Source organism: Peromyscus maniculatus, chromosome 8 (assembly GCF_049852395.1).
Source record: "Peromyscus maniculatus bairdii isolate BWxNUB_F1_BW_parent chromosome 8, HU_Pman_BW_mat_3.1, whole genome shotgun sequence".
In the NCBI taxonomy this organism is placed as follows: domain Eukaryota; kingdom Metazoa; phylum Chordata; class Mammalia; order Rodentia; family Cricetidae; genus Peromyscus; species Peromyscus maniculatus.
This window is the reverse complement of record NC_134859.1, coordinates 43,938,256-43,950,341: the sequence shown is the minus strand read 5'-3', so window position 1 is coordinate 43,950,341 and position 12,086 is coordinate 43,938,256. Positions and strand designations below refer to the sequence as shown.

The 12,086-nt window shown below is 40.4% G+C and overlaps 1 protein-coding gene across 3 annotated transcripts; it reads right to left on the bottom strand.

Moving 5' to 3' along the window:
• Window positions 1-4,530: 4,530 nt before the first annotated feature.
• Window positions 4,531-11,747, bottom strand: LOC102905849 (putative olfactory receptor 2W6). 3 transcript variants are annotated; one of them, XM_015992493.1, is made up of 2 exons: window positions 10,840-11,747; window positions 4,531-4,546 (listed from the first exon to the last, which is right to left on the bottom strand). In XM_015992493.1, exons 1-2 carry the CDS (start codon window positions 11,745-11,747, stop codon window positions 4,531-4,533), a joined length of 924 nt encoding a protein of 307 aa, XP_015847979.1. The 3 variants fall into 3 exon arrangements, with proteins under 3 accessions (XP_015847979.1, XP_015847980.1, XP_006973714.1); XM_015992494.1 differs by lacking the exon at window positions 4,531-4,546 and adding an exon at window positions 8,764-8,776; XM_006973652.1 differs by lacking the exon at window positions 4,531-4,546 and having other exon boundaries at window positions 10,803-11,747.
• Window positions 11,748-12,086: the final 339 nt, after the last annotated feature.

The following is a 12,086-nucleotide window of genomic DNA, read 5'->3' as shown; positions in this document are numbered from 1 at the left end:
TTAGCAACTCTTCTGTAGTCCAACTTGAGCTGAGCCAAACCTGTCACTTCTGGACATAAGTGACGCCTTTAGTTTCCTTCAGACCTCACAATTTCCACCTAACATCAAGCAAAAGCTGTCAATGATTCACCAAGGTTTTGTTGTTCCAAAGAGACTCGATTAGCATACAAAGTAGTAGGTTTCATTATGACGTATTCATACATATTTTGTTTGGTTCTTCCTTCTCTGGGTTCCCACGTTTCCCCTCCCCACCCCTTCTTTAAAACCTCCACATTGGCCGGGCGGTGGTGGCGCATGCCTTTAATCCCAGCACTCGGGAGGCAGAGCCAGGCGGATCTCTGTGAGTTCGAGGCCAGCCTGGGCTACCAAGTGAGTCCCAGGAAAGGCGCAAAGCTACACAGAGAAACCCTGTCTCGAAAAACCAAAAAAAACCCAACAAAACAAAACAAAACAAAAAAACCTCCACATCATCTCTCATGGTCCCCCTTCTGCTTTCATGACATAAACCCACTCACTCCTACATAAATGCACACATGGAATAATTAGAAGCTCACACATATGAGCGAGAACATGCATTAATTGTTTTTTTCTGAGTCTGAATTACCTTGCTTAATGTAATAATTTCTGTATACATCAATTTTCCTGAAATTTTATAGTTTTGGTTTTCTTCATAGCTGAATAAAATTCAGTTGTGTATATGTGCCATGTCTTCATTATCTATCTGACCATTGATGGGCACCTAGGCTGATTTTCTCTCCTTGCTTTTGTGAATAGTGAACGATTAATGTGGATGCACAAGAATCTCTAGGGTAGGATGCAGAGTTCATTATGGCCAGCAAATGCCATAATGAAACCTGCTACATGTTATTTAACTATTAAAAGACTTTAAAAAGAAGTCAATACATTTTAAAAATACATTTCAAAGACTCCTTCCAAAATAGTTCATTAACATCAGTGCCCCCAAGGCTTGACAGCATCTTTCACATCAACGTCTGCTCTCAGGCATGGAGATCAGGGAGTAAAGAGGAAGAAGTCGAACCCCAGTATGTGTGTAGTTCATTCTTGTCAGGTAGGAAATCTGTAAAGGTTTGATGCTTTTTAAAATTTGCTTTATTGAGGTTTTACATACATCAAAATTCATATTTTTGTTTTCTAAGTTTTTGGTGTTGTTTGTTTTTGTTTTTCAAGATAAGCTTTCATCATGTAGCCCTGGCTGTCCTGAAACTATGTAGACCAGGTTGGCCTCAAACTCATAGAGATCCACTTGCCTCTGCCTCCTGAGTGCTGGGATTAAAGGTGTGCACCACCACTGCCTGGAATTATACTAGGTTTTTTGTTTTGTTTTGTTTTTTGAGACAGGGTTTCTCTGTGTAGCCCTGGCTGTCCTGGATCTCACTATGTAGACCAGGCTGGCCTTGAACTCACAGAGATCCTCCTGCCTCTGCCTCCCAAGTGCTGGGATCAAAGGCGTGTGCCATTGCCACCTGGCCCTTTTCTAGTTTTAATATAGCATTTTTGTTAGTTTCTTGAGAATCTCATATACATACACTTATACATATACTTACAATGCATTTTGATCAGATTCACCTCCTCTCTCCTCCTAACTCCCTCCAGATTCACGTCTATTTCCTTGCTCTCTCTCTCTCTCTCTCTCTCACCACTGAGTCCAATTAGTGCTGCCCATATGCACATGGGTGTGGAGCCATCCTCAGGAATATGATTGATTGCCCTACAAGGGGTCATACCCTTAAAGAAAACTGACCCCCCTCAAGCAGCCATCAATTATCAATAGCTACTCAGGTAAGGTGGGCTCATGTGTCCCTCCCCACTCCATTCTGAAATGTTTACTACTTTGGTCTGGTGTCTATTAGCTTCCCAGCCCTGGATTCCTGGTCAGATTTACAGTATCTTATCTGGCTTATGTTCCTCTGTGAAGTGAGCTTTAATCCAATAATGAATCAGTTGGTTAGCCCCATAGCATTCCTACCACTATTACACCATGTGAATATCTTGTCAAGACAGTGCACACTGTAGCTCACAGGGTTCACAGGTGGTTAAGAATGTTGTTGAGGGCTGGAGAGATGGCTCAGCAGTTAAGAGCACTGGTTGTTCTTCCAGATGTCCTGAGGTCAACCACATGGTGGCTCACAGCCATCTGTAATGAGATCTGGTGCCCTCTTCTGGCCTGCAGGCATACATGCAGGCAGAACACTGTATACATAATAAATAAAGATTTTTTTTTTTTTAATGAAAAAGAATGTTGAGGACTTTTCTCCCCAGCAATCTGTATAACACCTCTGGTAATGTAAAAGATAGCCAACAAGGAGGAAGTTTCCTAGTCAGTTCTAACTTTTAACTGGATCCTGAAGAAAGTAGTAAAAATTGATAAGAGAGGGTCATTAGATAGAAAACATAGAGCTGTTTCTGGAAAGAAAAAGAGTGTATCACTTAGTAAACAATGTAAATAAACCTTAAAGTGATCTGACTTGCACAGAAACATACTACAGTTTTTGTATAACTGTTTTAATTGATAAATATTTGTTATGCATGTTTCTGGAGTACATTATGATGCCTTAACTATATATAGTAGAAAGATAATCAGAAAATCAGATTGTAAAAAGCACTATTGGCAAAAATTGTTAGCAATAACAAAGAAAAGCTTAGATTGTTATTTCCACTTCTTTTTTGAACTACATTAATTATATTTAATAAGTCAATACTTTGAAATTTAAAGAAAAATCTCATCCTGAAGTCTTTTTCTCACTTAAGAAGTTGAAGCTCTGAGACACAGTATGCATAAATCAAAGGAGGGGTGGAGGGTGGGGGAATGAGGTGGGGGATGGGATGGGGGTGGGGTGGGAGCAGAAGAAAGTCCACAGAGACAGCAGAACATCTACAGACTTGTGGGAACCGAAGAACTCACTAATGAATGAAAAAGTAGGTCAAGACAGAATCAAGAAGGAAATTAAAACCTTTCTAGAACTGAATGAAAGCGAAAACAACCTTTGGGGCACACGGGAGGCAGTTCAAAGAGGCGAGCTCACAGCAATAAATGCCTACATTAAACATAAACTGGAGAGATTTCATATCAGTAACTTAATGATACACTGAAAACTCTAGAACAACAAGAAGAAATAATTCTCAAACCAAATAGATGGAAGAGATAATTGAATTCATGGCTAAAATCAATGAAATAGAAACAAAAAGCACACACACACACACACACACACACACACACACACACACACACACAAAATCAATGAGTTGAAGAATTATTTCTTTGAGAAAATCAACAAAATTGGCAAACCCTTAGCCAAGTTAACTAAAAGATGGAAAGAGAAGATCCAATTAATACATTTAGATATGAAAATGGGGCATCACAAGAGACACTGAGGAAATTCAGAGAATCATAAGGACATACTTTAAAATCTGGCTCCACCAAGCTGGAAAACCAAAAAGAAATGAATTCTTTGATATATACAATTGATCAAAGCTAAATCATGATCAAATAAACAATGACCCCCCCCAGAGAAATAGAAGCAGTTAATGAAGGTCTCCAACCAAAAAATAGCTTAGTGCCAGATAGATTCAGCACAGAATTCTACCAGAACTTAAAAAAAAATCAATGCCAATACTCCTCAAATTAGTCCCCAAAATAGAAACTGAAGAAACATTTCCCAATTCTTTTTACAAACCCATTATTACCCTGATATCAAAAAAGGGCCACCCAAAAGAGAAAATTATAGGCTAATATCCTATGTGAACATAGATGCAAAACTTCTCAATAAAATACTTGCAAACTGAATCCAAAAACACATCAAAAAGATTATTCAACATAATCAAGTCAGCTTTATTCCAGAGATGCAGGGATGGTTCAATATACATAAATCATTAGATGTAATCCACCACATACACAAAATTGAAAACAAAACACATGATTATGTTGTTAGATGCAGAAAAGGCCTTTGATAAGATCCAACATCTCTTCATGATAAAAGTCCTAGAGAGACTAAGGATACAAGAATATTCCTCAACTTTATAAAGGCAATTTACAGCAATTTGTAAATTGCTGTAGAGTGGTAGAGCTCGGTCTTGAGGTAGATCTATTCCTAGCTTCCCAAGGAACTGCCACACTGATTTCCACAGTGGCTGTACAAGTTTGCACTCCCACCAGCAATAAGTAAACATTCCCCTTTACCCATATCCTCTCTTGTATGTGCTGCCATTTGTTTTATTGATCTTGGCCATTCTGAATGGCATAAGATGAAATCTCATAGTAGTTTTTTGGCTTGTTTGTTGGTTTGTTTGTTTCAAGACAGGGTTTCTCTGTGTAGCCCTGGCTGTCCTGGAACTCACTCTGTAGACAAGGCTGGACCTGAAGTCACAGAGATCCTCCTGTCTCTGCTTCCTGAGTACTGGGATTAAAGGCATGTATCACCACCGCCCAGCCTCAAAGTAGTTTTAATTTGTATTTCTCTGATGGCTAAAGACATCATACATTTCTCTAAGTATTTCTCAGCCATTTGTATTTCATCTTTTGAGAACCCTCTACTTAGTTCTGTACCCCAGTTTTTACTGGGTGTTTTCTTGATGTTCAGTTTCTTATGTATTGTAGATACTAACCCTCTATCAGACATATACTTGGTAAAGATCTTTTTCCATTCTGTAGGCTGCTGATTTGCCAGAATTATGGTGTTCTTCACCATACAGAAACTTCTTGGCTACACAAGGTTCATTCTATTCATTAATTGTTGTTTTTTAGTGTGTGTGCTATTGGGTTCCTGTTCTGAAAGTCTTTTCTTGTGCCATGAGTTCAAGACTAGTCCCCATTTCTTGTCTATCAGATTCAGAGTGTGTGGTCTTATGTTGAGGTCCTTGATACATTTGGAGTTGAGTTTTGTTCAGTAATAGTGGTGGATCTATTTTCATTCTTCTACAGGCAGCCATCCAGTTTGGCCAGTATCATTTGTTGAAGATGTCTTTTCTCCACTGTGTATTTTTTGTTTCTTTGGAAAAACAAACAAACAGGTGTCTTTAGTTTTGGTACTTATGTCTGGCTTTAAATTCAACTCCATTGATCAGTATTTCTGTTAGTGTGACAATACCATGCTGGTTTTATTACTATAGCTCAGTAATACAACTTGAAATCTGGGATGGTGATACCTCCAGCAGTTCTTTTTACTATTCAGTATTGCTTTAGGCTATCCTGGATTTTTGTGTGTGTTTCTATATGAAATTGTTTTTTTTTTTCAAATTATGTTGTAATTTTGATGATGTAAGTTGAATCTGTAAATTTCTTTAGGTAAAATGGCCATTTTCACAATTTTAATTCTACTGATCCATGAGCATGGGAGATCTTTCTACCTTGTAGTGTCTTCCTCAATTTATTTCTTCAATATCTTAATTTTTATTATACAAATCTTTCACTTCGTTGGATATATCCAGGAATATCTATATCATATATAGAGATATAGATAGGTAGGTAGATGATAGATAGATAGATAGATAGATAGATAGATAGATAGATAGACAGATAGGTAGGTAGATAGATGCACTATTGTGAAAGGTACTATTTTCCTGATTTCTTTTTCAGTGTGTTTATCATTTATATATAGGAAAGCTACTGATCTTTGTGTTAATTTTGTATTCTGCTACTTTGCTGAAAGTGTTTATTAGCTGTAGAAATTTTCTGGTGGAGATTTTAAGGGTCTTTTTGTATAAAATTGTATCATCTGCAAATAAAGATACTTTGACTTTTTCCTTTCCAATTTCTACTGCTTGAACTCCTTCAGTTGTCTGACTGCTCCAGCTGAGACTTCAAGTACTGTATTGAGCAGGTGTGGAGAGAGTGGACAGTCTTGTCTGGTTCCTGATTTTAGTGGAAATGCTTTGAGTTTCCCTCCATTTAGGTTGATTTGGCAGTGGGCCAAATCACTGTAAATTGATTTGGGTACAGTGGAGTACCCAAAGGACTCCGCACTCTTCTACTGAGATACTTGCTCATCCGTGTTCATTGCTACTCTATGTATAATAGGCAGAAATTGGAAACAACCTAGATGTACATCAACAGATGAATGAATAATGAAAATGTGGTACATTTACACAATGGAATATTATTCGGCTGCTAAGAAAAATGAAACTGAAATTTGCAGGTAAGTGAGTGGAGCTAGAAAAAAAATCATCCTGAGTGAGGTATAACCCAGACACAAAAAGACAAATATTGTATGTTTTCTCTTACATGTGGATATTAGCTTTTAAACCTTCAGTATGTGTGCTACAATTAAAATAAGCACAGAAGTTAGGTACCTAGTAAAGGATGGTGGAGGGGGAGAGGAAACTCAAGGGAAGGGAAATAGAATAGTTTGCTTTGGAGTGATAAAGGGGAAACTAGGAAAGAAGTATTAGAGAAGGGACAGAAATGAGGGGTAAAGGAGGAAATATGGGGAAGGAAAATTAACACTCAAGGCCATTTGAAAACCATATGGAAACCTACTACTGTAGACGCTTCCTAACATACATACTTATATAAAAGGAGTCTAAATGGAATCACCATGTATTTATGGGAGACAATGTTTCAACTAGATATCTTGCCACCAAGTAAGACATCCAGTGCCAAAAATAGGTTACGTCTCATTGAGTCGGTGACGAAAGGGGCCCCATGGAAACCCAAACATCACATGTTATTGCCCTGCCTGTTGGTTACTCTCCACAACTTGATGGTAAGGCCGTGTTGCCAAATACAGCACTTCCTTACGGCATCGAACACAAATAAGTTGAGCTGGTGCCTAGAGGCTTCACCCCTGCTGTCTAGTATTTATGATTTTTGAAGGAACTCTGCCTGCTTCCAGAGGAGAAAGGCAATCATCAATATCACCAGCCACAACTCTGTGACCTACAACAGTGACCACCCTGGAAGATAAGCTGATGCAACCGTGACACAAACGTGATGGGAGTCACCAATCACTTTTTCACTGGGTTGAGGCCCACTCCATGAGATGTGACCCACACCTGGCACTACTGTTATGGCCAAAAACTTGAGATTAGATTGGTCACAGGCCGAGGGGAAAACCCATCACTATTAGTCTGTTAAAAGAACATGGTATTAAATGAAGGCTGCCTCAATCAACTCTCAAGAAGGTTGTATCAAGAAGAGAAGCTTCTTCTTGTGGTAGATGGATTCACGCAGAAACCCACAACTGGACAATGCAAAGAGTGTAAGAGACCTTGGAGCCCTCAGTCCTAAATGGGATGTCTTCATCAAACCCCTCCCCTCAAGGCTACAGGGAGCTGTGCAGAAGAGAAAGCAGGAAGATTGCAAGAGGCAGAGGTGATGGATGATTCCAAGGAAACAGTGTCTTCTAGACACAGAGTGTAGCAACATGCACAAGATCTGCACAGGTTCAAACCTATAGTGGTTCTAGCACTGAGATGGGGCAGTGGACACAGGCTCCCATCCCAACCAAGAAGCTATCTGCTACTGATATCTCCTGGCATGGGAAAAACCTGTTTTCTCCAATGGAGTCTCACAGGGTATATCAATCACAATTCAGGGCAGGCCTATTCTCCGGAGTAGTTGGCCATCACAAAATGAATTCAGTGGTATTTTTGTTGACTCTCTGTCTCATTTTGCTTCATTTGGGCATTTTCTGTTTTATTGGTCTTTTCCTTGTTTGCCGGTGGCCATTGTCAGAGGGGCAGCAAGTGTCAATTAAAGTTCAAGATGTCAACCCACCAGGAGGAAACTCTCTGATGGGTCAATCTTGGTTAGGCAAGGCCCCAAGACCACAGACCCTGGAATGTCTTTTGCTTCTGCTGTGCCTTTATATGTTTGCTGCTGATGTCTTCCTCTGTTATCTGGCGTGGTGTGAATGTGTGTGGGGAGCCCCCCACTGCCTGTAATGTCGTATGTTTATCTCAGGGAAACATTTCATTCTACTGGGTATTTTTACCTGAAGATTATTATGAAGATGATTTCTTCTTAAACTGTACTGTCTATTGATAATAATAATGTTGGTTTATACAGATTTTTGATGAATAAAAATATGAACAAGGAAGTGTCATACTGCTACAAAACATGGGTTTCTATTGAGGAGCCATATAGATTGTGGCTTAGGTTAATGATTAAGGATGACAGTTGAGTCCCAAGAGTCAAGTTGGCTCAAATTCCTTTTATCTTAATGCTGAGAGATGTGTTCACAGGTTTCAGAGTGCATCATTAGCTGAAACAAAGCCTCAAAATAACTTCAGGTTAGATTAGATGTTTGGATAATAGCTTTGAGATGTAAAACCCCAGGAAACAATCTAAACATCACCAAGACACATAGCTGAGTTATAGATTCATTAGATTAGGGTCAAAAATACAAAGCAGGCCCAATAGTTGCTAGCTGATGTACTTTCCTTGCTAGGCTTGATTGATGATCAAAGGTAATGATTAATTGCTTGTACCCATTCCTGCCCTCAATCTTCTGATATAAGAAACTATTGATGATTAGCCGGGCGGTGGTGGCGCACGCCTTTAATCCCAGCACTCGGGAGGCAGAGGCAGGTGGATCTCTGTGAGTTCGAGGCCAGCCTGGGCTACCAAGTGAGTTCCAGGAAAGGCGCAAAGCTACACAGAGAAACCCTGTCTTGAAAAACCAAAAAAAAAAAAAAAAAAAAGAAACTATTGATGAATAGATATGCACCCCAAAGATTTAAAGTAGAGCTGACTGATTGTTTTATGTATAAAAGTTTAGGTTTGTGATTCCTTTAAGATCCCGTTCCTTATAAGATTATCCTTTAAGATAAATAATAAAATGATTGATTCTTTCTTTGTAACCACAATATGAACCCTGCCAACAAAAGAGTTGGCTAAGAAAAAAATGCTCCTTGCTTGCTCATGTTCTGTTAATCTGTAACAAATTACTTAGATGTAAATGTATGTGGGTTATCGGGGTGACTTTGTTTTTAATCATGTAAGGGAGATGAAAAATATGTCTTTACCTGTATTCATTATAATTATTCACTTGAAAAATAGAATGTAACCACGTTGTGGCTCCTGCATTGCCTGAAAGATTTTGTTGGGGTATATAAGCTGTAGAAAAAAAGTATGCAGTAGAAGAAACGAGAAGAAAAGAGAAAAACAGAAAAGAATAAAAAAGGAAACCATTAAGAGAATGTGAGTGTCTTTTTCCCCAACCCCCTGAGATAAAAAAGTCTAGTATGAGCTGATGCTGTGGATTTCCATTTCAGCCCTTTGCTGCTGGAGGCTGGCCCCCCAGGCAGTGATACTTATTTATTTTTATTTTTGTTTTGTGGGTTTTTTGTTGTTGTTCCTTTGTTTTAAGAGAGAGAGAGAGAGAGAGAGAGACAGACAGACAGACACAGAGAGAGACAGAGAGACAGATATATATATAGAGAGAGACAGAGAGAGCAAACAAAGTTCAGTGGGTGGAGGTGGGGAGAATTTGGATGTGGAGGGAAAATGTGATCAAAATATATTGGATTCAATTTTTTTCAATTAAAAAAAGAGAGACTGTTGCTTTTGCTGAACATGGTGGTACACACCTCTAATGTCAGCACTCAGGAGGCATGGTTGATGGAGAAAGTTTGGGGAATGCTTGGAAAAGTGTATGTTAAAAATACTGACCTCTCCTGGTAGTAGTGGTGGCACACGTTCCAGGAGAGCCAGGGTTGTTACACAGAGAAACTCTGTCTCAAAAAAAACAAAAAAGAATTCTGATCCCCAGCCAAGTTTTGGAAAGTCTGTGACTCATAGTAAGTTCTACTTCTAGGATGCACTGGTTTGTACAAGCTTGGTCCTCAGTAATTTTTGATGAGGGTGATAATTAATGCAAACACAGGACAACTCACTTTGAGAGGGAGATTCACAGCTGTTTGTGAGCACCTGCTTATGGAAACCAAAGTCATCAGTTCCGAGTGTGTGTCCTCTGCTGTGGTCAGCCTTCTTAGAGGCACTCTGCTACGGGAAACATCAAGGGGGAAGGTGCAGGTGACTGACTCAGCAACTCCTATTCAGACAATAGCTTAAAGGGCGAGCCCCTCTTATGGGGAGCCAACCCATGCCTGGGACAAAAGGCTGTGATTTTTACTGATGTTGATGTCTTCCAATCTGAAAAACACCAGTCATAAATGTGACAGCTTTGAGCAAAGGCCACATGTGTTGTATCACTTTTTTTTTTTATGTCCACTACATTGTGTGCAGGCTGTTTAGTGTCTTACTAGGACTAAAATAGGTCTGTAGGTGCCCTGCAGTTGAGGATAGTTGATAAGTGTAAAGGCATCCCAGAGCAATGCCTACAGATGGGGAAAGATACTTCCCATCTGAAGATGCAGGGTCAGCTCAGTCTCAAACTCAAAGGCATTATGCTTGTCATCTCTCCTTGATCACAAGTTCTTACAGTTACCTACACACCCAAGATAGCAATGATACTCAAATCATGTCTCCAGGTTGAGCATCCTCTGTCTGAAAAATGCAAAATCTAAATTTCCAAAATCCCAAGCTTTTTGAGCACCAACATGACACTCATCATAAGTGGAAAATTTTACCTCTGACCTCATGAAATAGACCATAGGCAAAGCACAGGTGCACTAAAAATACTGTATAAAATTACTTTTAGATTATGTATAAGGGATATTTATGAAATATAAATGAACTTCATTTTAGCTTAGAGGTTCTTCCCCAAGTTATTTCATCACATACATGCAAACACACTATAACAATGATCCAAGGCAATTCTAGTCTCAAGGACTTTGGACAAGGCTGCTATGGCCACCTTGTGCTGGTCAAGTGTCCCTCTCACTTAAGAGTCTCCAGCCCCTTTCTCCCGTCCCAGGAACTTCCTCACTGCCCCCTTCACATCCTTGTTCCTCAGAGTATAGATCAGTGGGTTGACACTGGGTGTGACGATGGTGTAGAAGAGAGTGAGAAATTTGCCTTGATCTTGGGAGTAGCTGTTGGCCGGCTGCAAGTACATGTAGATGATGGTCCCATAGAAGAGAGAGACCACAATCAGGTGGGATGAGCAGGTGTTGAAGGCCTTCCAGCGCCCTGCCGTTGACTTAATCCTCAGCACCGCGGCAGCAATCATACCATAAGAGAGAAGGATGAGAGAGAGGGGCACCAGGAGAAGGACCACCCCCAGGACAAAAGCACAAGCTTCCACAAGCATAGTGTCTTCACAGGACATGGCAATAAGGGCAGGCATCTCACAGAGAAAGTGGTCCACCCTTTGATGTCCACAGCGGGAGAGCTGCATCGTCTGAGGACACATGACAAATGAGTTTAGGAAGCCACAGCACCAGGCCACACTCACCAGCTGTAGGCAGAGACGTGGGTGCATGACCACTGTGTAGTGCAGGGGCCGGCAGACAGCCACATAGCGGTCATAGGACATGACAGCCAAGAGAACACATTCAGTGGAGCCCAGCACCATATAGATGTAGAGCTGAGCTGCACAGCCATGGTAGGTGATGCTCTTGTCTGGTCCCCAGAGGTTCCACAGCAGCTGGGGAACAATGCTTGTAGTAAAGCAAAGATCCAGGAAAGACAGGTTCCCAAGGAAGAAGTACATGGGCATGTGGAGCCTGGAGTCTATGACTGACAAGAAGATGATGGCAGTGTTGCCCACCAGAGTTAGGACATAAAACACTAAGATAAAAGCAAAGAGAATCATCTCCAGTCTAGGCCGGTCAGAAAAGCCCACCAGGATGAAGGCCTGATGGTAGCTCTCATTGTTCCTTCCCATCACATTTACCAGCTGTTATGGAGAAACAGTACAAGAATGAGATAAGACAGTTATCTGACCTTCCTTTCTTCTGTAGCATGCACTTAACTAATATGCAAAGTTGTGTAACTGAAGCCCTTGAGGGGGAGAGGACTCTGCAGTTGCCCTCTTTGGAGGAAAAAAAAAAGTATAAATAATGACAAAGAAAGGAGGAAAAAGTTAAAGTCCATTAAAATAATATTCATTAGCTGGGCAGTGGTGGTGCATGCCTTTAATCCCAGCACTCCGGAGGCAGAGCCAGGTGAATCTCTGTGAGTTTGAGGCCAGCATGATCTACAGAGCGAGTTCCAGGACTGCCAG